This window comes from Budorcas taxicolor, chromosome 5 (assembly GCF_023091745.1).
Source record: "Budorcas taxicolor isolate Tak-1 chromosome 5, Takin1.1, whole genome shotgun sequence".
In the NCBI taxonomy this organism is placed as follows: domain Eukaryota; kingdom Metazoa; phylum Chordata; class Mammalia; order Artiodactyla; family Bovidae; genus Budorcas; species Budorcas taxicolor.
This window is the reverse complement of record NC_068914.1, coordinates 100,685,840-100,711,473: the sequence shown is the minus strand read 5'-3', so window position 1 is coordinate 100,711,473 and position 25,634 is coordinate 100,685,840. Positions and strand designations below refer to the sequence as shown.

The 25,634-nt window shown below is 60.8% G+C and overlaps 1 protein-coding gene across 3 annotated transcripts in view; it reads left to right on the top strand.

Moving 5' to 3' along the window:
- LRP1 (LDL receptor related protein 1) overlaps positions 1–22,663 on the top strand; it is an 80,290-nt gene extending 57,627 nt beyond the window's left edge. The window contains exons 43-89 of one of the 3 annotated variants that reach the window (XM_052641023.1): positions 1,832–2,036; positions 2,391–2,583; positions 3,181–3,306; positions 3,492–3,620; positions 3,857–3,976; positions 4,211–4,324; positions 4,600–4,749; positions 4,827–4,949; positions 5,258–5,374; positions 5,555–5,680; positions 5,936–6,058; positions 6,139–6,279; positions 6,382–6,572; positions 7,402–7,585; positions 7,701–7,786; positions 7,927–8,046; positions 8,435–8,622; positions 8,757–8,962; positions 9,507–9,695; positions 10,258–10,406; positions 10,814–10,907; positions 11,029–11,145; positions 11,300–11,419; positions 11,771–11,893; positions 12,047–12,172; positions 12,659–12,775; positions 13,472–13,578; positions 13,660–13,792; positions 14,435–14,554; positions 14,706–14,828; positions 15,169–15,315; positions 15,395–15,529; positions 15,608–15,727; positions 16,657–16,925; positions 17,382–17,560; positions 18,033–18,139; positions 18,389–18,505; positions 18,968–19,144; positions 19,266–19,406; positions 19,518–19,691; positions 19,914–20,075; positions 20,465–20,639; positions 20,820–20,921; positions 21,063–21,127; positions 21,205–21,295; positions 21,403–21,547; positions 21,686–22,663. In XM_052641023.1, coding sequence (XP_052496983.1) covers positions 1,832–2,036; positions 2,391–2,583; positions 3,181–3,306; positions 3,492–3,620; positions 3,857–3,976; positions 4,211–4,324; positions 4,600–4,749; positions 4,827–4,949; positions 5,258–5,374; positions 5,555–5,680; positions 5,936–6,058; positions 6,139–6,279; positions 6,382–6,572; positions 7,402–7,585; positions 7,701–7,786; positions 7,927–8,046; positions 8,435–8,622; positions 8,757–8,962; positions 9,507–9,695; positions 10,258–10,406; positions 10,814–10,907; positions 11,029–11,145; positions 11,300–11,419; positions 11,771–11,893; positions 12,047–12,172; positions 12,659–12,775; positions 13,472–13,578; positions 13,660–13,792; positions 14,435–14,554; positions 14,706–14,828; positions 15,169–15,315; positions 15,395–15,529; positions 15,608–15,727; positions 16,657–16,925; positions 17,382–17,560; positions 18,033–18,139; positions 18,389–18,505; positions 18,968–19,144; positions 19,266–19,406; positions 19,518–19,691; positions 19,914–20,075; positions 20,465–20,639; positions 20,820–20,921; positions 21,063–21,127; positions 21,205–21,295; positions 21,403–21,547; positions 21,686–21,826 — 6,607 coding nt within the window. In that variant the 3' untranslated portion in view covers positions 21,827–22,663. Of the gene's footprint in view, positions 1–1,831; positions 2,037–2,390; positions 2,584–3,180; positions 3,307–3,491; positions 3,621–3,856; positions 3,977–4,210; positions 4,325–4,599; positions 4,750–4,826; positions 4,950–5,257; positions 5,375–5,551; positions 5,681–5,935; positions 6,059–6,138; positions 6,280–6,381; positions 6,573–7,401; positions 7,586–7,700; positions 7,787–7,926; positions 8,047–8,434; positions 8,623–8,756; positions 8,963–9,506; positions 9,696–10,257; positions 10,407–10,813; positions 10,908–11,028; positions 11,146–11,299; positions 11,420–11,770; positions 11,894–12,046; positions 12,173–12,658; positions 12,776–13,471; positions 13,579–13,659; positions 13,793–14,434; positions 14,555–14,705; positions 14,829–15,168; positions 15,316–15,394; positions 15,530–15,607; positions 15,728–16,656; positions 16,926–17,381; positions 17,561–18,032; positions 18,140–18,388; positions 18,506–18,967; positions 19,145–19,265; positions 19,407–19,517; positions 19,692–19,913; positions 20,076–20,464; positions 20,640–20,819; positions 20,922–21,062; positions 21,128–21,204; positions 21,296–21,402; positions 21,548–21,685 lie in introns of all 3 variants that reach the window. The other 2 variants (XM_052641022.1, XM_052641024.1) reach the window with 2 other exon arrangements.
- The last annotated feature ends 2,971 nt before the right edge of the window (positions 22,664–25,634 follow it).

The window sequence follows — 25,634 nt, the reverse complement described above, 5'->3', positions numbered from 1 at the left end:
TGAAAGGAGAGGAGGCCCTTCAAACCAGAGCCTGATGGGCTCAGGAGCAGTCAGCCTCCCTAACGAAAAGCCTTTTACCTGAGCATAGTGGCAGGGTGGAGACACTTGGGGTGGGGGGATTGTTACAAAGAGTGAGACCTGGAGAGGTTTGAGGAGACAAGTCTGGCTGCCGAGGACAGCTCTGCAGCCAGAACAGACCAGGGGTGAGGGACACAGGCCTGGGGTGGAGGAAGCAGAGAGCAGGTCCTGTGAGGAAACCGAAGGGGTCTAGCTTTGGTGGTGTTCAGTGGCTCAGTCATGTCCGACTCTTCGTGATCCCCCCCCCCGCCGCCCCCCATGGACTGCAGCACACCAGGCTTCCCTGTCCTTCACAATCTCCTGGAGTTTGTTCAAGCTCATGTCCACTGAGTCGGTGATGCCATCCAACCATCTCATCTTCTGTGGCCCCCCTTCTCCTCCTGCCTTCAGTCTTTCCCAGCATCAGGGTCTTTTCCAATGAGTCAGCTTTTTGCATCAGGTGACCAAAGTATTGGAGTTTCAGCTTCAACATCAGTCCTGCCAATGAATATTCAAGACTGATTTCCTTTAGGATTAACTGGTTTGATTTCCTTGCAATTCAAGTGGCTTTGATGTAGCTCCTGCTAAGTTGCTTCAGTCATGTCCGACTCTTTGCGACCCCGTGGACTGTAGCTTGAGGAGAGATGGGCTCCCCTGTCCATGGGACTCTCCAGGCAACAGGCAAGAATACTGGAGTGGGTTGCCATGCCCTCCTCCAGGGAATCTTCCTGACCCAGGGATCGACCCTGGGTCTCTTGTGTCTGCTGCGTTGGCAGGCAGGTTCTTTACCACTCGCGCCTCCTGGGAAGCCCTGGTGTAGCTTGGTGCTTCTCAAACTCCAGGGTGGGTCAGGGTGGCCTGGGGAGCACTGGAAGGTCTGGTTCCTCAGTCTCCCTCCTTCCTAACTGCGTGTGAATCTGGAACAAAGATCTAGGAATCCCCATCCACTGTAGGCGGTCAGAGGACCACAGTGTCATACCCAGTGTAGGGCCTGACCAGGACTGAGGTCTTCCACACCCATCTCTAGGACCTTACCACCACCACCACCACCCCAAAGAAGCACAGCATGGCTGGCCATTCCCATCACCTCCTATACTGAGGGAAACCAAGGCTCAGAGGGGCCAAGAGAAAAAGAAAAAAGGAGAGGCCAAGAGCCATGTTCAAGGTCAGAGCTAGTAAGTGGCAGAGCTAGGACTCAGATCCCAAATGTATACAGGCCTTAAATTATGGAGAAGGTGGTTCTCAGGAACTTGGTGGTAAAACCCATATGTCCCCAGGACCTGGGACACACTGGACACCCAAGGGTCTTCAGGATGCCAGGAGAAGAGAAAAACGAAGAAAAAAAATAATAGAAAATCTTCACATAGCACACACGACTGTCGTTTAATCCTCAAATCACTCCACGGAGCAGATGGTATTAATAGTACTAGTCATTCCTATTTTATAGGGCGGAAAAATGAGTTACAGAGGGGTTAAGTAGCTTGCTAAGGTCCCTAGCAGCCAGGATCAGAATCCCAGAGCCTGCTGTCTCAGTAAAGGCAAGTGTAGACACAGAAGCACTTGTACACGTGTGCACACACATACTAATGCTGTCTGTGTAGCCATCCTTCCCGGGCACCGGGGCTATGCTGGCTTTGGTGTCCTGAGGCTGCCTGGGGCCTAGTCTGCGTGCTGGCGGACCTCTGGGTCTGGCTTGTCTGCACGCCCTGGCCTGGGGTCACTGTGGCTGGCTCCTTGGCTTTGGGTCCTGATCTCCATGGCCCTCTCCCCGCAGCCTGATGTTCTGGACCAACTGGAACGAGCAGCACCCCAGCATCATGCGGGCAGCCCTGTCAGGGGCCAATGTCCTGACTCTCATTGAGAAGGACATCCGCACCCCCAACGGCCTGGCCATCGACCACCGGGCTGAGAAGCTCTACTTCTCCGACGCCACCCTGGACAAGATTGAGCGGTGCGAGTATGACGGCTCCCGTCGCTACGTGAGTCTCCAGGGCAGGCGGGATGGGAAGCAGGAGGGGGCTGGTGCCGGGAGACTGCTGGGCAGCCAAGGAGGACACTGCCCAGGTGCAGAGCAGGAGAAAGGGAGGCCGCCCGGTGGAGCAGGAAGAGCCGGGAGGACAGTGAGGCATCCTGACCTCGACAGTTAGCATCCTCCACCTTCCCGGTTTGGCTTCCTCGGCAGCTGAATGAGGGAGGTGTTCACAGTCCTCTGCAGACCCTCCCCTTGTGTGACTGTGTCTAGGGAGCCAGGCCGCTGCTCCCCAGAGCAGCTGCAGGGGGTGGAGGCAGGGGCAAGAGCCATACCTCTGACAATGCTGAGGGTGTCTCCGCAGGTCATCCTGAAGTCAGAGCCGGTCCACCCCTTCGGGTTGGCCGTGTACGGGGAACACATCTTCTGGACTGACTGGGTGCGGCGGGCCGTGCAACGGGCCAACAAGTATGTGGGCAGTGACATGAAGCTGCTGCGCGTGGACATCCCCCAGCAGCCCATGGGCATCATCGCCGTGGCCAATGACACCAACAGCTGTGAGTGGGGCCGCTGCCACCAGCCTTGCCCACCTGCCCACTGTGCCAGCATGCATACACATACACACACACACGTACGCAACTAGACCCATCCACATCTCTGGACACACCCAGCACATGGTGTAGTCATTCCTCCCACGCAGAACCACACAGACCCGCTGGAACCTGACCCTGCACCCATCCCAGGCACTGCCTGCTCCACCATCTGCGTGCGTGGGCACAGACGTGGTCCCACACTGGCTTGACACCGAGGGTCCCCCACACAGACCTGCAGTTTTCTCAGCCTCTCACACACTCTTCACACATGCCCTGGGGTCCCCGCCACATACATGACCTCAGGGCTCCTTAGATTTCAGTCTCCCCAGTGTACAGCTCAGAATGCCAATCACCCCACCTAAGAGCACACATCCTCAAGCTCAGGCCTACCCCGAATACTCCTACCCGGCCTTCCCATAGCAGCCCCCAGGCCAGCTGTGAGCCACTGTGTCACAGGCGGTGCCAGGAAGCTCAGCGGAGCTGGCTGGTTGGGGGTGGGGGTGCTCCGTGTACACACAGGGGAGGACACCCTTGGCCCACTCTCCTCCACCCCTGCCTCAGGCGAGCTCTCTCCCTGCCGCATCAACAACGGGGGCTGCCAGGACCTGTGTCTGCTCACGCACCAAGGCCATGTCAACTGCTCCTGCCGTGGGGGCCGTATCCTCCAGGACGACTTCACCTGCCAGGGTGAGAGAGGGACCAGGGCACTGCGTGGGGGTCCTGGGCACAGATGGGAACCATCTCACCCCAGACGCTCCAACAGCCCAGCCCCCACCAACAACCCAGCCCCCCCGAAGCCTCAGTTCCTGGCAGGGAGAGGGGGTACAGACGCTCAAGCCCCAGCTCAGGAAGCTCCTCGCCTCTCTCCCCAGCGGTGAATTCCTCTTGCCGTGCACAAGACGAGTTCGAGTGTGCCAACGGCGAGTGCATCAATTTTGGCCTGACGTGCGACGGCGTCTCCCACTGCAAGGACAAGTCTGACGAGAAGCCGTCCTACTGCAGTAAGGGCCCCCACCCGTACCCCCAGGCCGCCACTTTCTGAGTCACCAGCCTCAGTCCCCACTGAGTGGGGCGTTGGAGTGAGAGGAGCAAAGCCCCCGCCCTCCCTGCATCCCCGAGAGAAAGTGGGGAGCTTGTGAAGGGGAGAGCCACCGTGAGACCCATGCCAGGCCCGAAGCAGGGTCTCGTCAGAGGCAGCCCCTAGCCGCTGCTCACTGCGGCCTGCTCCCACCTGCAGACACCCGCCGCTGCAAGAAGACCTTCCGCCAGTGCAACAACGGGCGCTGTGTGTCCAACATGCTGTGGTGCAACGGGGCGGACGACTGCGGGGACGGCTCCGACGAGATTCCCTGCAACAGTGAGTGGGGCCCAGGCCGGGCCTCAGACCCTCCCCACCCCCGGCAGCCCCGCCCCAGCCCCGCCCTCACTGAGCTTTGGTCCCCAGGTCCCAAAGATTCTGGTTCAGGGTACGGTATGGTGACCCCGGTATGGTGGCCCCAGGCAGGCACTCTGGGCTGGGAGGTCTGGCCTGGGCCGGCATGGCCCCCACGGGGAGGCCCCAGCTGATGGCACCGGGCGGGCACTGTTGTAGAGACGGCCTGTGGTGCGGGCGAGTTCCGCTGCCGGGATGGCACCTGCATTGGGAACTCCAGCCGCTGCAACCAGTTTGTGGACTGCGAGGACGCCTCAGACGAGATGAACTGCAGTGAGCGACACCCCCTCCCTGCCCTCTGGCCCCAGCTCCTTTCTGCCTTCCCTCTGGGCTCCCAGGGCAGCTTCAGTCCCCTCCCAGCCCACCCCAGCCCTGGGCTCCCCTGGGACTCAAGGAGGGGCAGGGAGTGGAATGCATGGACAGGCCACATCCACCTAAAGACATGGCTCAACTTTCTAAAACCCATGAAGGCTCCGTGCGGGCCAGCAGCTCTTCGGGGAGGGTGTTGTGGGGGGAACCGGTGCCACCCCTCCTCCCGCCCCTGCCAGGCGCCACTGACTGCAGCAGCTACTTCCGCCTGGGGGTGAAAGGCGTGCGCTTCCAGCCCTGCGAGCGGACCTCCCTCTGCTACGCACCCAGCTGGGTGTGCGACGGCGCCAATGACTGCGGGGACTACAGCGACGAGCGCGACTGCCCAGGTCCGGCCGGTGGGCAGGTGTGCGGTGGGCGGCGGACCCCTGAGGTGGCCGTGCCCTCACGCCTGCCTCGCCCCCAGGTGTGAAGCGCCCCAGGTGCCCCCTGAACTACTTCGCCTGCCCCAGCGGCCGCTGCATCCCCATGAGCTGGACGTGTGACAAGGAGGATGACTGTGAACATGGCGAGGACGAGACCCACTGCAGTGAGTGACCACAGGCCCACTCCCGAGCCGGCATCCAGAGGACCCACGGGGGGCGGGGCTTCACCGTCCTGCTGAGATTCTGTGTGGACCGCGCCCTCTTGACGCCTTCACAGGAAATGCCCTCCTTTGAGAGGTGCACCCGGGGCCTCCCACCCAGACCCTCAGGCTCTGAGAGGGGACCGTCTCTCCATTCCTGCTGAGTCCCCCTAGCGGGTGCCATGACTGTCTCCCCCATCCATCCTGTGGCACCTATCTGCAGCCCCTCATCCCTTCCCGATCTAACTGTGACCTCTGTCTGGCTGCCCCAGACAAGTTCTGCTCCGAGGCCCAGTTTGAGTGCCAGAACCATCGCTGCATCTCCAAGCAGTGGCTGTGCGACGGCAGCGATGACTGCGGGGACGGCTCGGATGAGGCAGCTCACTGTGGTGAGGCGGGGGCAGGGGGCTGCGGTCAGCTTGGGGAGGTGGCCTTGGAAGGGACAGACCCCTCCCCCACGACAAACCCCACCGAATGACAGCAGAGCAGCAGAGATGTCTCTCCAGCTGCCCGGCCCGGCTCTGCCTGCTCCTGCGTCTCTCAGTGTCTCCCTGTTCCCTCCACAGAAGGCAAAACATGCGGCCCCAACTCCTTCTCCTGCCCTGGGACCCACGTGTGCGTCCCCGAGCGCTGGCTCTGTGACGGGGACAAGGACTGTGCTGACGGCGCTGACGAGAGTGTTGCGGCAGGCTGCTGTGAGTGGCGGGGCCCCAAGGAGTGGGGCGGACGGTGTGTGGCCGCAGGCCCGCTGTGCAGAAGGGGGAACCGAGGTCACGAGGAGGAAGGGGTCACTCAGGCAGCAGTGGCAGAGCTCTATCCTCAGTCCAGGTGCCCAGACGTCCTGTCCAGTGCTCTGCCCGCCCTGCTGCTCACACCACGGGAAGGTCGGGGGGTGACACTCAGCAGCAGATCGGTGGGCGCTGAGGGGCTGTGTCTGCTTGTGTGCACAGTGTACAACAGCACCTGTGATGACCGCGAGTTCATGTGTCAGAACCGCCAGTGCATCCCCAAGCACTTCATGTGCGACCACGACCGTGACTGCGCTGACGGCTCCGATGAGTCCCCCGAGTGTGGTGAGCCCGGGGCCGTGGCGGGAGGGGGCCCTGCTCTCAGTGCACAGGCCGCCAGCCTCACCTGCCCCCTCCAACCGCAGAGTACCCAACCTGCGGCCCCAACGAGTTCCGCTGCGCCAATGGGCGCTGCCTGAGCTCCCGCCAGTGGGAGTGCGACGGCGAAAATGACTGCCATGACCAGAGCGATGAAGCCCCCAAGAACCCGCACTGCACCAGCCCAGGTGGGCCCCCCCGTGGCTCCCCCCCCCCGCCCTCGGCCCCCGGCCCCAGCCCCCAGGCGGCCCGGGACCCAGCTGACTCGCCCCCTCCACCTCACCCCCCAGAGCACAAGTGCAACGCCTCCTCGCAGTTCCTGTGCAGCAGCGGGCGGTGCGTGGCTGAGGCACTGCTTTGCAACGGCCAGGATGACTGCGGCGACGGCTCAGACGAGCGGGGCTGCCATGTCAACGAGTGTCTCAGCCACAAGCTCAGTGGCTGCAGCCAGGACTGCGAGGACCTCAAGATCGGCTTCAAGGTATGCTGAGTGGGTGCCTCTGTACCCCAGGCCTGGCTGGGATTCCTTTCTCTGCTCCTCATTCATATGTTCATCGACAAAGGCAATTTCAGCCCCTGTCCTGCCAGGCAGCATTCTAGGCTCTGGGGATACAGCGTTGAGCACAGCAGAAGTCTCTCCTAGTCGGGTTCTGGTCGGTGCTGGCAGATGAGGTCGGGGGGTGAGAGGAGGAGGGGCGTGTGGATGTCAAGCAGGCCTCAGATGCGCAGGTCCACGGTTCAGGGGAGAGGCCAGACGGGAGAGTCTGGGAGCTGTCACCATAGAGACAGCGTGTAAGTCAGGCGTCTGGAGAAGACCCTCATGGGGGCGAGTGCAGATGGAAAGAGGGCGGTCTGAGGCCTGAGCCCTGTGCATAGCCACACTGAGGGCGGTGAGGTGAGTGGGGAGGGGAGCAGCAGGGGAGCCTGAGCAGGGCCAGCTGCCAGGGCAGGAGGACAGCCAAGGGCAGAAAGTGTTGGAGGAAGAGGTACTCAGCTGTCAAATGATGCCCACAGATCACATAAGACAAGGCCTGAGCATTGAGCTGGGGATGCAGAGATGTGGCGGTCACTGGGGACTCACACCAGTGGCCGGGTAGGAGCGAGAGCTGGATGGCTGGCGTGGGCCAGCTCAGTGCCTCCTCTTACGGGCAGGCCTCCGTGCTGCCTGCTTCCTCAACTTCCTTGTGCCAGCCAGCCACCCAGGGTGAAGGGAGCCGGAGGGGCCCCTTAGTCTCAGGGTGAGAGGTCTGCAGTCCCTGGGGCAGCCCAGCCCCCTGCCCATGCCCACCCCAGGCCCCCCGTGCCCACAGTGCCGCTGCCGCCCCGGCTTCCGCCTGAAGGATGATGGCCGGACATGCGCCGACGTGGATGAGTGCAGCACCACATTCCCCTGCAGCCAGCGCTGCATCAACACCCACGGCAGCTACAAGTGTTTGTGCGTGGAGGGCTACGCGCCCCGCGGCGGCGACCCCCACAGCTGCAAGGCCGTGACCGGTGAGACGGGGGTTTGGGGGTGTGCAGCTGGCCAGGCCACTGGGGGTAGTGGCAGGAAGACTGGGTGCCAGAATGCACCCTGGCCAGCAGCTGAGCCAGCATCCTCTGTCTCCAGACGAGGAGCCGTTTCTGATCTTCGCCAACCGGTACTACCTGCGCAAGCTCAACCTGGACGGCTCTAACTACACGCTGCTCAAGCAGGTGCCAGACCCGCCCTCCTCATCCCGCCATCCAGCCCCGTGCTCTCCATGCTCAGACCTGGGGCCATCCTCCCTGCCCACCTGAGCAGCCTTCCATGTGCTGACTCTCTGGTCACCCCTCTGCTCACCCCCCAAATGCAGGGCCTCAACAACGCCGTTGCCTTGGACTTTGACTACCGAGAGCAGATGATCTACTGGACGGACGTGACGACCCAGGGCAGCATGATCCGCAGGATGCACCTGAATGGGAGTGACGTGCAGGTGAGGCTGGGGCCGGGAGCCGGCCACTGTCCCTGCCCAGAGGACCCTCTCTGTTTCAAGGCAATCTCTGCTACTCCTCACTGAGCCACTGCACGACTCCGCTCGTCTCACTTCTCTCCCCTCTGAGCCCAGCAAGCGGCGGGGTCTAAGAGACTCCTCTCTCTCCCTTCCCCTAATTAGCAGTGAGTTCTCCTTAGTCTGACCTCCCTTACACCTGTGCTCCCAGGCTCTGTGGGGTTGGGGTGTGGTCTCTGTCATCTAAACACCCATCTCCTGGAGCCCAGGCTGACACCATGTCCAGGGCTGGGCCTTTTCCATCCACTGTCCTCCCAGAGAGGCTGAGAGTCCTGGCCCATGTCACCCAGGGCCCTTGCTCCCCTGCCTGCAGGTGCTGCACCGGACGGGCCTCAGCAACCCTGATGGGCTGGCTGTGGATTGGGTCGGTGGCAACCTATACTGGTGTGACAAAGGCCGGGACACCATCGAAGTGTCCAAGCTCAACGGGGCCTATCGCACAGTGTTGGTCAGCTCCGGCCTCCGTGAGCCCCGGGCGCTGGTGGTGGACGTGCAGAATGGGTATGTGGACAAGGAGGGTCAGGGAGGTCTGAGAGCAGCTGGTATAGTCGGGCACACAGGTCCAGCCTCCCTGCAGGCTCCTGGTGGGACCAGTCACGGGATCTCTCCTGCCTCCCTGCCCACCGGCCCGCCAGGTACCTCTACTGGACAGACTGGGGAGACCACTCACTGATCGGACGCATTGGCATGGACGGGTCCAGCCGCAGTGTCATTGTGGACACCAAGATCACGTGGCCCAATGGCCTGACGCTGGACTACGTCACTGAGCGCATCTACTGGGCTGATGCCCGTGAGGATTACATTGAGTTTGCCAGCCTGGACGGCTCCAACCGTCACGTCGGTCAGTGTGCCAGTGAAGCTGCCCCGGCATAGCCAACCTGCTGGGGACGGGGGTTCTGAAACTTCAGGGGATCAGACCTCTGGGGCAAGAGTAGGCTTAAAAGCCAGAGGGCATGGCCTGAGGACACCACCCACCAAGGGTCTGGGGGTTCAGAGCACCACAGGGTACGTCCCCAGAACCCACCTAGGCACGAGGCCACCACTAGCTCCCTGAGGACAGCGAGAGACAGGCGCCTTCCCAGGCACAGTTCCAGATGATGGGCCCTGCAGAAGGTGCAGGGGACTGGGGCTGGGGTACGCAGCATGCCCCAACTTCCCGACAGGGAACAATGGAGAATACAGGGGCAGGACCCTGCCATCAGATGGGCCTGGAGTTGAGTTTCAGCTCTGCCATTCACTTGCTATGTGACCAGGGGCTGCAGCAGGGCTATGCCCACCTCACAGGGTTGCTGTGGGGTTGAGGGCCCAGTAGGGAAGGCACCTCATGCTGCCCAGTGCTGACCAGCGGCCTGGGCCTGACCCCCACGCCCTGCGGCCCCCCACAGTGCTAAGCCAGGACATCCCGCACATCTTCGCACTGACCCTGTTTGAAGACTATGTCTACTGGACTGACTGGGAGACAAAATCTATCAACCGAGCCCACAAGACCACAGGTGCCAACAAGACACTCCTGATCAGTACACTGCACCGGCCCATGGACCTACACGTCTTCCACGCCCTACGCCAGCCTGACGGTAAGCGGCTGGGGCCTGAGAGCTGGCCAGCGGCCAGCCAGGAATGAGGGGCCCTGGGGTAAGATGGGGCCCCACTGTCTCAGCAGGGGTTGCTACCCCAGTCCTTCCCCAGCACTGACTGAGCAGTGCCTGTAGACACCCGGTGATCTGGGGGGCGGTAGATAGGCTATGGTCTGGTTCTCAGGAGTTATAGCCCAGCTGGGTCCAGCCCTGGATCTTGTAGCAGCGAGGCCCCAAGGCCATCCAGCAGAGCAAGTCTTGGGGGGAAACCCCCAAGGCCAGGCCCTGAAGGCAGACAGGCCGGAGCTGAGGGAGGCCTAGCCTGACCCTGAAACCTCAAGAGAGTCCTCTCCTATCTCTGGCTTCAGCTCCCTTCTGAAAGAGCAGGGTTTGGACCTACCCTACCTCTGCCCAGGACAGATGGACTGGGCAGCCTTTGAGAGACCAGAAAAAGTGTTCCCAGTGAGCACTGCCCTCACCCCACCAGAGGCTGGCAGCCGGGGGAGCAGTGGCCCATAACCTGGGTCCGTTTGCCACCCTTTAACCCCATTTCCCCCGGCAGTGCCCAACCACCCTTGTAAGGTCAACAACGGCGGCTGCAGCAACCTCTGCCTGCTGTCCCCTGGAGGTGGGCACAAGTGTGCCTGTCCTACCAACTTCTACCTGGGCGGCGATGGGCGCAACTGTGTGTCCAACTGCACGGCCAGCCAGGTGAGGCTCGTCCCCAGACCCCACTCACCAGTACCCCACTCCTCCTCGGACCCCACCGCCCGCTCGAATGTCCTCACGCATCTGGTTTTCCCACGCTAACACCCCCACATTTCTTGCCTACCTCTTGTCTCCCCACAGCAATACTTTTATACCCGTCACCTCACACAGACACCCCCACACCCTAACCCTGACCCCCTCCTCGCCAGTACCCCCAGCCCCAAGCTCCACACAGATACCCCCCCGGCTGGCCTCCCTGCAGTCCCCAAATCCCAGCCTTCCATCCAGCTCACCCTCCCCCCAAGATACCTGACCCTGCTGCTTCTAGGAGACACACCAGCCCCTCAAAAGAAAATCTCCTGAGTTCCCCAGACCCCCACCAACCCCTCTCGCCCCAACCTGCCCTCCAGTTTGTGTGCAAGAACGACAAGTGCATCCCCTTCTGGTGGAAGTGTGACACGGAGGACGACTGCGGGGACCACTCGGACGAGCCCCCGGACTGTCGTGAGTGCCCGGGCGGGGTGGCGAGGGCGTCCTACACCAGGCCTCCCTGACTCCCGAGGCCCCAGGGGTCTGCGCCCACCCCACCCCCAGCATCCTGATGCTGAGCATCCCCTCCTGGCAGCTGAGTTCAAGTGCCGCCCAGGACAGTTCCAGTGCTCAACGGGCATCTGCACGAACCCCGCCTTCATCTGTGATGGGGACAACGACTGCCAGGACAACAGTGATGAGGCCAACTGCGGTAAAGGGCCCTCCCTAGGATCTAGGCTTGGGTGTCTGAGCCCCCAGGCCAAGGGAGCTCGGCCTCGCTGCCTCTCCCTGCGGGAGAGGGGTCCCCACCCTGCCTGAGGCCTCCACCCAGCATCAGTTACCCTCCCCTCCTCCCACCCCCACAGACATCCACGTCTGCTTGCCCAGTCAGTTCAAGTGCACCAACACCAACCGCTGTATCCCCGGCATCTTCCGCTGCAATGGACAGGACAACTGCGGAGATGGCGAGGATGAAAGGGATTGCCGTGAGTGCCCCGGGCGCTGGCAGGGGCGGGGGTGTTGGTGAACCGGCATGGAAACACGGTTCACCTTGAAGTCCAGCCCCCGCTTCTTCTAGGGACCGTGCCGTTCTCAAGTTATGCTATTAGATGAGCAACATGAATTATATGGGGTGTGACTCGGTTTGCTCATAAAATCATCGTGCACATCATAGAGATGTGCAGATCCCAAAGACAAAATCGCCAAGATTAGAAATAAACTGTCTCTTCCTGCAAGAAATTGCTGGCAGGACCAGGACAAGGCCAGGGCTTGGGAGAGAGAGAAGCTGTGGGGAGAGGCGAAGCGGGCCGGCCCTCACTGTCTCCCCAACCCCACAGCCGAGGTGACCTGTGCCCCCAACCAGTTCCAATGTTCCATCACCAAGCGCTGCATCCCCCGGGTCTGGGTGTGCGACCGGGACAACGACTGTGTAGACGGCAGTGACGAGCCTGCCAACTGCAGTGAGTCTCCCAGAGCCCCCCTCCCTCCACAGGGCCTGCAGCTCCCGCCACCCCCACGCGTGGCCCCCTCGGCGGCCACTCCCACCCAGCCCTCACCCTCACAGCACCTTCCTGAAAGGAGCCTTCCTCCTCACCCCGGCCACCCCCTTGCAGCCCAGATGACCTGCGGGGTGGACGAGTTCCGCTGCAAGGACTCGGGCCGCTGTATCCCGGCGCGCTGGAAGTGTGACGGAGAGGACGACTGCGGGGACGGCTCGGACGAGCCCAAAGAGGAGTGTGGTGAGCTTCCCCAAGCCTGCTTGGGAGAGGCGCCTGCTGGGGAGGGCAGGGGCTGCCCACTGCCTGAGTCCCCTCACAGCCTGTGCCCACCATCTCCTAACTCCCCACCCCCACTGGCAATGGACATGAGCTTGGGCAAACCCGGGAGATGGGGAAGGACAGGGAAGCCTGGCGTGCTGCAGTCAATGGGGTCGCGGAGTCAGACACAACTCGGTGACTGAACAACTCCCACTGGCGCCTCATCAGCACACATCTGCCCACCATCTGGGCTCTGTGGCTCCCCTCCCTAAAGCAGCTCCCCCAGCTCGTGTCCCCTCTGCCCCAGAAGCTCCCATTGCCCTCACATCTCAGAACACGGCCTAGGCTGCCACTACTGACCTATGTCAGGCTGGAACGCCCACTGGCCATCCTGACTGCACCTCCCGAGACCCTGAGGTCTGCCCCCTACGCTGTCCCTGACTGGCCCCCCAATCTTGCCCCTTCTAGATGAGCGCACCTGTGAGCCCTACCAGTTCCGCTGCAAGAACAACCGCTGCGTGCCAGGCCGCTGGCAGTGCGATTACGATAACGACTGCGGGGACAACTCCGACGAGGAGAGCTGCAGTATGTCCCCGCCCCGCCCCCACCCCCCGGCCCCCAGGTGCCCTTCCCCGGGAGACCTCTGGCACCCCCCTGCTCAGCACCTTCCCCCACCCATCGCCACCGGGCTGCACTAGGGCAGGTGGCCGCCTCCCGGGGCTGAGGGTCCGGCCCCTCTTGCCTCAGCCCCGCCCCCACTTCATGTTGTGCATTTGAGTTTGTGCCATTTCACCTCATCTCGTGTTTCTCTCCATTTTCACACTGTCCTCTCGGGGTTGCAGAGGTAGGTGTTTCTGATGTGCCCGTGCCCTGACACATCCCTGCCACTGCCCCAGAGCCCACCTGTCCCCGTGCTGTGCCAGCCCGTCATCCTTTACTGGCCTCTCCCTGAACCCTGGTGCTTGTCTTGGTGGTCTTGTCCCTCCCCATCCCTCCCCACACACAGTCTGTTCTGAGGGCAGGGCCAGGGACCCCATGCCCTCTCTCGTGTATCTGTCCCAGAGCGCTAAGTGTGAGTGTGCTCTGGGCCCGGCTGGTCCCAGGAGGGCAGCCAGTTGGCTTGCCCGGGATGGGTTGGGCATCTTGGTCATCATGCCAATCCACTGTGACTTTCAGGGGTGCAGGGACAAGGGACACTGCTCTGCAAGGGCTGGAGATGCTCTCGAGGCTGAGTCCCTATGCCCACCCTCCTGGGGCCTGTCTCTCCCTGTCCCTCCCCAGCCCCCCGGCCCTGCTCTGAGAGTGAGTTCTCCTGTGCCAATGGCCGCTGCATCGCTGGGCGCTGGAAATGCGATGGGGATCATGACTGTGCGGATGGCTCAGACGAGGTGGGCAGGGAGACCAGATGGAGGGAGGGTCGGACTTAGAAGAGTCAGGTCTGATCAGGACACCTGCTCCCGTGCCCACAGAAAGATTGCACTCCCCGCTGTGACATGGACCAGTTCCAGTGCAAGAGTGGCCATTGCATCCCGCTGCGCTGGCGCTGTGATGCAGATGCAGACTGCATGGATGGCAGTGACGAGGAGGCCTGTGGCACTGGCGGTGAGCCCTCCCACCCCACAGTAACACTTAATCAAGGAGCCAGTTGAAATCCAGCAGAAACCTGAGGGCCGTATCCATCCAGGCCCCACCCCACAAGTTCCAACATGGCTTAGTCAGCTGTCCTGAGAAGCCGAGTCCCTGCTCATTTGTCCTTTCCTGGAGCAGTGAGGCAGCACCTGCTGCTGGCCTGGGCTCGACAGTCCAGAGGGGGACATGGAGAGCCTGAGTGACGGAAGGTTGGAGCTTGGAGCAGTGAGGGCATCTTGGCTCTGGGCTGGTGGGCTGAGGCCAGAGACTGGAACCCAAGTCCCCTGACTCCCAGGCGAGGGGTCCTCCTCTGTACCTGCCACTTCATGACAGTGGGCCCTGGGCCCTGCCCCAACACCAGAAACAGGGCTCTCTGGACACTTCCCCAAAATGACCTCTTCTCCCCAAAATACCAGAGGAGGCAGTTCTGCCCAGCTACCTGGCTAGTGGTAGAAAATGAGGAAGCCTAGGTTCCATCCAGTGGTGGTTCCACTGCTTTCCTGGAGTGCCCTCTAGGTCTCGCCACGGAAGGAGGGGTCTGGCCACGAGACCCGGCCCCCAGTAAACTGGGGGCTCAGAGCTCATTCTTTACTCTTTGCTCTCTCCGGCGCCCAGTGCGGACCTGCCCCCTTGACGAATTCCAGTGCAACAACACCCTGTGCAAGCCGCTGGCATGGAAATGCGACGGCGAGGACGATTGCGGGGACAACTCAGACGAGAACCCAGAGGAGTGCGGTGAGGCTCCAGGGTGGCTGCCCGGCTCAAAGGGGGCGGGGTGGGGCGGGGCTCCAGACGGGGCGGGGCTCTCCCGCTCCCTGGAGGCCCTCAGCGGGGTGGGGGGACCCCTGAGACTGATTCTGACTCTGTCCTCTCGCCCCCACTGCAGCCAGGTTTGTGTGTCCTCCAAACCGGCCCTTCCGTTGCAAGAACGACCGCGTCTGCCTATGGATCGGGCGCCAGTGCGACGGCACGGACAACTGCGGGGATGGGACAGATGAGGAGGACTGTGGTGAGCAGGGGGCCAGTGAGGGGGGTTCTAGGGGGCGCCTGGAGTGGGGATGCTGCACAAGCGGTGGGGGTGGCCGAAGTGGGAGCTGTATCTGGTAGATCGATTCAGGGAAAGGGGAGGATCCACTGCCGGGAGCCTGGGGGCCCTGTCTTGGCAGGAGAGAAACCCCTGGGGAAGGCATTGAAGCGGAGACTGGGAATCTGAACAGTTTAACCAACTTCCCCTGAGGCTTGAGAGCCAGGCTTGGGGCCCCTCTACCTGTGACGGAGCCGGGGGGGTTCCTGCGGGAAGCGGGGGCAGGGTGGTAAATACCAGGACCTGAAGCCCCGCTCTCCTCCAGAGCCGCCCACGACCCAGACCTCCCACTGCAAAGACAAGAAGGAGTTTCTGTGCCGGAACCAGCGCTGCCTCTCCTCCTCCCTGCGCTGCAACTTGTTCGATGACTGCGGGGACGGCTCTGACGAGGAGGACTGCAGCATGGGTGAGGGTGAGACCCACGTGCCGGCGGGGGCGGGGCCGGGGGAACGGAGAGCCGAAGCCCCGGCCTAGACTCATTGTCTCCGCAGACCCCAAGCTGACCAGCTGCGCCACCAACGCCAGCATCTGCGGGGATGAGGCCCGCTGCGTGCGCACCGAGAAAGCCGCCTACTGTGCCTGCCGCACTGGCTTCCACACGGTGCCAGGCCAACCCGGATGCCAGGGTAGGAAGGGGGAGTCCAAGAGGCGGGCAGAAGCCCCCCGCCGCGAGACTCTCCCTGACCCGGGCGTGTAACCCCCAGACATCAACGAGTGCCTGCGCTTCGGCACCTGCTCGCAGCTCTGCAACAACACCAAGGGCGGCCACCTGTGCAGCTGCGCGCGCAACTTCATGAAGACGCACAACACCTGCAAGGCGGAAGGTAGGCTCTGAGAGGGTGGAGAGAGGGGCGGGGCTTACAACGCCGGGATAGTAAATGAACCTGGGATGCGGTGTCTTCCTTTGGGCACCCTTGCCCAAGCCTGCGATTCCAGACCCACCGGCCAGCTTCCTGAACACGGCTGGCAGCCGTGCAGAGGCCAGAGGTCCTGGGGCGAGAGCATCACCACTCACACAGTCAAGAGTACCCCACCTGCATCTTCCCATTGTGTTTTTATCAGCTTTACTGAGGTATCAGTGACAAAACTGTCAGATATTTAATGTGTGCAAGGTGATGATCTGATGTACATACACCTTGTGAAAGAATTCCCCCTATTGAGTTAATTAACACGTCCTTCATTCACATATTTACTTTTTTTTTTTGGTGAGAACATGCTTTGATGCACACCTGCACCTTCCTCATGGCTCTATACAAAGACACCTCATATCCATGTACACACACCCAGGCGCGCACAACCCCAAATATGTCCAAGTGCACTCATCTGCCCATGCACACCTACACGCCTCCATGACGGTGCTCATGTACACCCACATGTGTGTGCACCTATGAGCAGATATCAGACATTATGGAGCAGAGAGTGTGGTGATGTCTGCAGAGGCCGTGAGGAGGCAGAGGTCCCTGAGGCTTGAGGAGGGGGGACAGCTTTCTGGAGTAGCAGGTCACCCTAGATCACCTCAGGAGAGGAGGAAGTTCAAGGACTCAGGCTGGAGCCCTTAAGCCTGGCAGTGGGGTGGGATGAGCAGACGCTTCAGGCCACGTCAGATGGCTTGATTAGGAGAGAGACATTGTTAATGTGAAAGGGGTGGGACTGGGGAGGGAGCACAGCTTGCCCAGCTCTTTCCAGCACCAGGCCCGACAGCCCCCAGCCCGCGCTTCCATCCCCGCCAACATCTGGACTCTTGTCCCTCCAGGCTCTGAGTATCAGGTCCTGTATATCGCCGATGACAATGAGATCCGCAGCCTGTTCCCCAGCCACCCCCATTCGGCTTACGAGCAGGCCTTCCAGGGTGACGAGAGCGTCCGCATTGATGCTATGGATGTCCACGTCAAGGCTGGCCGCGTCTACTGGACCAACTGGCACACAGGCACCATCTCCTACCGCAGCCTGCCCCCTGCTGCACCTCCTACCACTTCCAATCGCCACCGGCGACAGATTGACCGGGGCGTCACCCACCTCAATGTGAGCACCCAGCCTGGGGTGGGACCTACGTGGAGGCACAGACTGGGTGGGAAGTCTGCAAACAGCAGACGGTTCAGAGCAGAGTTTGCAGAGGACAGTGGCAGGGGCAAAGGCTGAGGCTGGCATGCGGGGTGACCTTCAGATGGCGTCATGAGGCATGAACAGCAGGCAGGCAGGCATAGCAGCACCGTCGTCAGTAGGTGGCGCCGCCACGTGGCGGCCCGAGGCTGCAGGGCACCATGGGCACTTGGCCTTCAGCGTCAGAGCCCTGTTCAGTTCCTGAACGTCACAGCCGGCACACCGGGTCCATGTTGCCAAGCTGTTGAGCCTCTTTGGACCTCACTTTGTTCCTCCTTAACGCAGGGTAATGGTAACAGCAGGGACTGGGTGTGGAATGGATAATGGGCAGGAAGGCCAAAGGCGGTAACCTCTGAACCTGTGACAACCCCCATCCAGATTTCAGGGCTCAAGATGCCAAGGGGCATCGCCATTGACTGGGTGGCTGGGAATGTGTACTGGACCGACTCAGGCCGGGATGTGATCGAGGTTGCACAGATGAAGGGCGAGAACCGCAAGACGCTCATCTCCGGCATGATCGACGAGCCCCACGCCATTGTGGTGGACCCACTGAGAGGGTGCGCGAGGGTGCTGTGGGGAGGCATCTGGGCTGAGGCTAGGAAGCCCCTGGGATGGAGGTGGGTGCCCAGCCACCAGTGTGGCTGTTTCCTCCCAGACTAGCCTGAGGTCGGTGTCCTCTGTAGGCCCCTGGGTCTTCCAGGCTGCGTCCAGCCCTGGCCCTCCCTGATGTCACCTGGGGTCATACTGGCTTGCCCAGCTGGGGCCTGGCTTCTGCTGGGCTGGCTGTCATGGGCAGCCAGGTTCTGGGCTTCTCCTCTGCTCCAGGGGTACTGAACTGGGACCCGAGCAGCACATAGCAGTTTTAGAGATCTTTAACCTGGTCAGGAGGTTGACTTCCTTTGACTCTTCTATGGAGGGGATGGACAGAACACTCTCCTCTCTGTGAACCCGGCAGTCTCTGTGTTCCCCTTGAGTGACCTCCTCTGGGAACCCGCGTCCTACCCACACTCACTTCTTGTCCCTCCCCAGCACCATGTACTGGTCAGACTGGGGGAACCACCCCAAGATTGAAACAGCAGCAATGGATGGAACCCTTCGGGAGACGCTGGTTCAGGACAACATCCAATGGCCCACAGGTCCATGCTGCAGGGGCGGGGATGGAGGAGAGGTGGACTCGCTGAGCTCAGGGCCACACAAAAGTTGGGGAGGGGAGGGGGCTTGGACTGGGATGGGACAGAGGGGTTGTGGAGGCTTTTCCCAGAAAAGGTGACTCCACGTGACCATGGGGACAGGGTGGAGCCGTCCCAAACATGGACACCGTCCTGCTTGCTCCCCGAGCTTCGGGTGGGAAGGCCAGGCCCTCACAGGGCTCTCTGCCCCCCCAGGCCTGGCTGTGGATTATCACAATGAACGGCTTTACTGGGCGGATGCCAAGCTCTCAGTCATCGGTAGCATCCGGCTCAACGGCACGGACCCCATCGTGGCTGCTGACAGCAAACGAGGTCAGCCTCCACCAGCAGTCTTACAGCCCTGGCCTCAGGCCTCTGCCCTCCCCTCTGGGCCCAAGGCCTCACCGAGTGCCTGCCATCCTCCTCACCTGGCCCTCAGCAGTCCTGCAGTGCCTTTTGGGCCCCTCCCAACCAGTCACCCCCAGGACCAGTCCTGCAGGCCTGAGTCCACCCTGACCCTCTGGGCCCCCTTTACATTCATTCATTCTACCAATAGGTATTGAGCTGCGTGGAGGCGACATGGGTGATAATGGGAACTTGGCACACATGGGGAGAGGGAGCAGAAGTCCCTCCTGACCCCACAATTCAGAGGCTGATGGGACCTGTTGCCAGTGGGAGGAATAGGTTGAGGGGTGGTGTGAACAGGACGTGTTCAGCTTGAGGTCCCTGAGAGCCTTGGGACCCAGTGACAGGAGAGTGTGACTAAGGTCTGAGTCCCCTCTGACTTCTCCCCAGGCCTGAGTCACCCCTTCAGCATTGATGTCTTCGAGGATTACATCTATGGCGTCACCTACATCAATAATCGTGTCTTCAAGATCCATAAGTTCGGACACAGCCCCTTGATCAACCTGACTGGGGGCCTGAGCCACGCCTCTGATGTGGTCCTGTACCACCAGCACAAGCAGCCTGAAGGTGGGCAGAGAGGGAGAGCCCGGGCCGGGGCAGGGAAGGCCCAGGGGTGCTGTCTCCAGGTGGGCAGGGGAGGTTCTGGGTCACAGGACTCAGCCTTCTCCCACGCTGCCCATCTCTGCAGTGACCAACCCCTGTGACCGCAAAAAGTGCGAGTGGCTCTGCCTGCTGAGTCCCAGTGGGCCCGTCTGCACCTGTCCCAATGGGAAGCGACTGGACAATGGCACCTGTGTGGCTGTGCCCTCGCCGACGCCCCCGCCGGATGGTATGCTCACGCCCCTCCCTGGCCCCTCATCCCTGCTCCAGAACCCTCCTCCCTACAGCCCCTGAATCCACCCCCCTACGCCGCCTCTGCCCTTGACAACCCTTCCTGCAGCTCCTCGGCCTGGAACCTGCAACCTACAATGTTTCAACGGCGGCAGCTGCTTCCTCAACGCACGGAGGCAGCCTAAGTGTCGATGCCAGCCCCGTTACACAGGCGACAAGTGTGAGCTGGACCAGTGCTGGGAGCACTGTCGCAACGGGGGCACCTGCGCTGCCTCTCCCTCCGGTATGGCCTTTGGTTCTCCTGCCAGGACTCCTCCTGGCCCCTGGGCCCTGCTGCCCCCAAGCCACCTCTGCCCTGCCTTACTTCACCTCTGCTGCCCTCCCACCTGCTGCCCCCAACCCCAGCGTTGCTGTCCTCTGCTGCCTGCCTCCCAGCCCTGTTCCCCTGCAGTAGGGCCAGGCGGTCAGTGGGCCACAGTCCTGCTCACACGTCGTCTCCCGCCAGGCATGCCCACGTGCCGGTGCCCCACAGGCTTCACGGGCCCCAAATGCACCCAGCAGGTGTGTGCAGGCTACTGTGCCAACAACAGCACCTGCACGGTCAACCAGGGCAACCAGCCCCAGTGCCGATGCCTGCCCGGCTTCCTGGGGGACCGCTGCCAGTACCGTGAGTGAGCCACCCCTGGGCCCCGGCCAGGGATGATGGAGGCGGGGATGGGGGGGTGTGTGGGTCACAGGGGCTAGTTCTAGGGAAGGAGGCCATTCGAAGCTCAGCCAGGCTCGAGGTACCAGGGCTTCTCCCCAGGGAGAGGTCAGCACACCCCCGCTGCCCGGAGGTAGTGAACCCTCTGGCATCGGGATTATTCAAGCAAAAGCAGTGCCCTGTTGGGATGCTCCCAGACATCTTTGTAACCCTGGAGCCTGTGACATGGAGACAGTGGGGGGCTCAGGAGGAGGTGGAAGTCACCCCAAAGGCCAGAGGCCCCCCACCACCTCTAGAGGACCCTCATGACAGTGGGGCTTGAGGCACCTCCTCTCCCATCCCCTGAACCACAGGACAGTGCTCTGGCTACTGTGAGAACTTCGGCACATGCCAGATGGCCGCCGACGGCTCCCGCCAGTGCCGCTGCACCGCCTACTTTGAGGGGCCCAGGTGTGAGGTGAACAAGTGTAGCCGCTGTCTCGACGGGGCCTGTGTGGTCAACAAGCAGAGCGGGGATGTCACCTGCAAGTGAGTGGGGCCCACTCCCAGTCTGTCCCACCCTCCACCCTCTCCCCACCAGCCTAACCCACCCTCCCGAACCCAGCCCGCCCCTTCCCAGCCTCTTGGACACCCTCCCAGCCCCGCCCCTTCCCAGCCTCTTGGACACCCTCCACCAGCCCCGCCCAGCCGCTGCCCTCCTCCCCGCAGCTGTTCCGATGGCCGGGTGGCCCCCAGCTGTCTGACCTGCGTTGGCCACTGCAGCAATGGCGGTTCCTGCACCATGAACAGCAAAATGATGCCTGAGTGCCAGTGAGTTGGGCCTGTGCCTCACCAAGGCTTAGATTAGCCTTCCCTCCCCCAAGTTTGAGCCAGACCAGCAGGAGCCTACGGTTCCTCCCAGTTTCCCTGGTGGATGGCATGCCCACTCAGCTCTGCCCCTCCCGTCTGCAGGTGCCCACCCCACATGGCAGGACCCCGATGTGAGGAACAAGTGGTCGGCCAGCAGCAGCCTGGACGTAGGTGGAAGGGACGTGGGATGGAGGGCTTTGTGCCTCTGAGGCCTTTTGGACTCAGCTTCCCTCTTTGCCTCTAGATATGGCCTCCATCCTAATTCCTCTGCTGTTGCTGCTGCTGATGCTTCTGGTAGCCGGAGTGGTATTCTGGTACAAGCGGCGAGTCCGAGGGTGAGTTGTGGGGAGTCTGGAAAATAGGGCCACGATGTTACTGCCCTAGTCCCACCCCCTCCTAGAATCCCTGCCCTCATGCTCCCACCTTCCCCCCGCCCACCCAGGGCTAAGGGCTTCCAGCACCAGCGGATGACCAACGGGGCCATGAACGTGGAGATCGGGAATCCCACCTATAAGATGTATGAAGGTGGGGAGCCTGATGATGTAGGGGGCCTACTGGATGCGGACTTCGCCCTGGACCCTGACAAGGTGGGCTGGGAGGGGGCTTCCAGGACAGGAACAGAGGGCTGTGGGTGGGGCAACCAAGTGTGTTGGGCTGGATGATGGAATGAATGGAGGTAGGTGGAAGGTACCTGAGCCCAATCTGAACCCTCTGTTGCCTTGCAGCCCACCAACTTCACCAACCCCGTGTATGCCACACTGTACATGGGCGGTCATGGCAGCCGCCACTCCCTGGCCAGCACGGACGAGAAGCGAGAACTCCTGGGCCGGGGCCCTGAGGATGAGATAGGGGACCCCTTGGCGTAGGGTCCTACACCATCGGACTTCCCCAGAGAGCCTCCTGCCCCCGGCCAGAGAAGTCCTTCAAGGAGCCCCCCTCTTGCCCAGCCAACCCCTCCCCAGCCCTGCTGGGATGTATAAATGTAAAAAATGAAGGAATTACTTTTTATATGTGAGTGAGCAAGCGAGCAAGCGAGCACAGTATTATCTCTTTCCGTTCTCCTTCCTGCCTGCTCCTCAGCAAACCCCCCCCCCCCATGCTGCCTTCCGGGAGGGGGGGAACAGGAAAGGGGCTCCTGCAAATTACAGGTATAAGGGAGCCCTGCCTCCCACCTTCCCACCAAAAACGCACCCCCACTGGGAGAGCTGGTGGTGCTGTGTCCCCCTCCCTGTACAAGACACTTTGTCAAGGCTCTCCCCTCTCACCCCCCCCCCTCCCGCCCACCCTGCCAGTCCCCTGAGGGCTGATTCTGGGATCCTGAGGAGGGTGAGTCCTTTGCTGCCCTTGTCTGGAAGATCTGGCTCTGGCTGAGGTAGGAAGGGAAGGATGGAGTTTTTTAGTTCTTCTTGGGGGGAGGCCATCCCATGCCCCAGCCCCCACTCTAGGGGCACCTCTGAGATGGCCACGCTCAGCATCCCTCCCAGACAGGCCCTCCCCTTCTCCAGTGCCCCCACTGTGGCTCCCAGGGCTGGAGACTTTCTTTGGTAAACAGTCCCCCCAGGCTCCCCTCCCCTGGGGATGAGGAGGAAGTGGGGCACACCAAGGAAGGGCAAGCGGGCAGCCCCGTTTTGGGGACATGAACGTTTTAATAATTTTTGCTGAATTCCTTTACAACTAAATAACACAGATATTGTTATAAATAAAATTGTAAAAAAAAAAAAAGCGTTTGTGTCTGAATGTGAGACTCTGGAACTGACTTGTGCTTGCATGCTCCAGCCACCAGAGGGAGCCATGCTCTGTACTGGAGGAAGGCTGTAGCATCTGGTCTTCAGTGCCCTTCTGGCCTCCATCCCTTCCGGCTGGGCTGCGGCAAGGAAGCGGGTGGCATGTAACTTGACCAGAAAGACCTACTTCTCCTGGCTGTGTCAACTTGAGCCAGTGACTTCACCTCTCTGAAACATGTGATCTCTCTGGCCGTTGGACACTTAACTCCAGGATCTGTATTTTCTCTGCACTGTCACTTTTAAGAGACAACACTGCCACCCATCCTTAAAATGCTCTTCCACGGTGAAAAATCCCACAATAAGAGATGAACACACTGGGATTGTGAACGACTTTCTAGTGCTTTAGGATGGTCCCATTCCCATTCAGCTAAGTTTGGTCTTGAAGCATTAACATCTCACACTTCATAGAGACTAATTAATCAGATGTCAAGAGTAAGAACCCTGGGTTCAGGAAAAGGAAGGCATTTGTAGTTAAAGCTGGGAAAACCAGTTTTCCAGGTCTAATGGGCCACCAACAAACCCAGTTCACATCCCAGGTGTTGATGACTGCTACAGTCAAAGGGGGTCCCAAATGTGCTAAGTGGTTTCAGTTGTGTCCAACTCTTTGGAACCCTATGGACTGGTTCCTCTGTCCATGGGATTCTCCAGACAAGAATACTGGAGTGGATTGCCATGCTCTCCTCCAGGGCATCTTTCTGACCCAGGGATCAAACCGTCATCTCATGTGTCCTGCCTGCACTGGCAGGTAAGTTCTTTACCACTAGCGCCACCTGGGAAGCCCAGGTCTACAATTCCTGTGCAGAAGGTCACACTGCTTTACATGATCTTAGATTGAGAAAGGGTTACAGCCCTTTTCCTACAGTAGCAAATATGCTCAAGGAAGGCAGCTTTAAGCATCTAAAAAGAAACCTAGTGTGTGTGTTAGTCACTCAGTCGTGTCCAACTCTTTGCAACCCCATGGACTATAGCCCACCAGACTCCTCTGTTCATGGAATTCTCCAGGCAAGAATACTGGAGCAGGAGGCCATTCCCTTCTCCAGGGGATCTTCCTCATTGCAGGCAGATTCTTTACCCTCTGAGCCACCAGGGAAGCCCAAAGAACCCTTACCCAACTCCCAAAAGAGGAGCATTGCTTTTCATTCCCCTTCCATCCCTGGCTCAACTTTCTCAGTCTATTCCTCCTCTCTTGAGGAAGCTATGGATCCATCCACCTCCAGAAACAAGAGCCCTCCCCTTCCCTCTTAGCCTTGAGGTCCCAGCTCCAGCCTCAGCTTCCAAACCAGTTCTGCCATCTTCCATTGGCTCCCTGGCTCCCTAGGGCCCCAGAGCAGAGCCATCCTCCTAGGGAAAAGGGGCGTCCTTGTTGATTGCTTAGAGGGAGGCTTGTGTCATCATCTGTCCACCAGGTGGCGTACACACTCCTGCAGCGCAGCTCATTCGGAAGGCCAGCACAGCCCCCTCCCTAGCACACTAATTATGCACCTGCCCTCGGACCCCAGTCCGGCCTCTCACTTCCTTCCCTGGGGCTGTTCTGCCACACCCCCTCTACTCTCCTCCAGCCCGCCCCTCCCCCTCCCCCAGGGCCTGTCTGCTCCTCACCACCAGCAGCCCCACACCCTCACTCCCTCCCTCTGCCAGCCGTGCATCTGGCGCCCCCGGGGAGCCACTGATTCTCTGCCTGTCGCCTCAAGATCCTGGGCAGAGCGAGAGGGGCCCCCAGCTGCGGCTTGGAACACACACCCCTCCAGTCAGCATCCTTCCTCTGCCCACCAGGATGGCCAGGAGAGGGTTTACCTGAAGGCAGTGCTCAAAAATTCCCCACCTGGCAAGGATGGCAGAGAGACCTAAGACAGAGATGGAGAAGAGACAGGGGCAAAACCAGAGGCTGATACAGAAGGAATGAGAGAAACAGAGATGGAGACAGGGAGTGGGGTGTGTGTGTGTGTATGAGAGTGAAGAAGCTGGAGAGAGGACGCTGTGGCCTGAGACTAGCAAAAGGAGGCGAGGTGGGGTGGGTCAGGACTCCCGAAAAACAGGATGGGCTTCTGTCCTGGGTACCATGGGCCTGAGTGTGCCCCCTGCCCCCGCTACCCACTACCCCCTCAGCAGCCCCTGTGTTTGGCACTCAGGCTCAGGGTTCTGGATGGAGCCTTGTGGCCCATGGCCTGGCTGTTCCTGCCTCTCCCCGCCTGCCTCTCTGCCCCACCTACACCCAGGTTCCTGGTCCAGGCTCCTGTCTGTCTCTCCCAGAGTCTCTGTGTCCACTTCATCTTCTCAGCATTCCTGATCCTTGTTTTGTGTCTTGTCACATCCATGTGTCTGTCTATCGGTTTATGTGTGCCCGGGCTTGTCTTTTGGACTGCCAGTGCCAGCCTACACCTGTGTGTGTCCATCACTGTCTGTGAATGTCCACCTTTCTGCCAAGGCAAGGAAGGCAGGGTCGGCTCTGTGTACCTGGCTGGGTATGCATGTCTCTTGATGAAAGTTGCATTTATCTCTTGGGTCTCTGTGTATGCACACTCTGTGTAAACCGACGGTGTCCATCTACGTGCACCAGTGCCGCTAGGCATGCACCTGTCTGTGTATGTGTGCACTGTTCTCTGTGTGAATGTGTTTCACTCTGCCTGTATGCTCGCCTTTACTGTGTGGCCTGCCCCTGCGAGGCACCTGCATGCATGCCTGGGGGCATGTGTTGGGGTCTCCCGGTATGCATCTGTCTCTGTCTCTTTGCTTGTCCCTATCTCTCCTGCTGTCGAGGTGTCGGTCATACCACAACCTCAGCCACAGCCTCAGTGCATAGCAACAGCTGACAGCTGAAGACTCCCTGGGCAGGAGAGAGAGAGAGACTAGGGGGAGGAGGGAGCTGATGAAGAAACAGCCAAGAGGATTG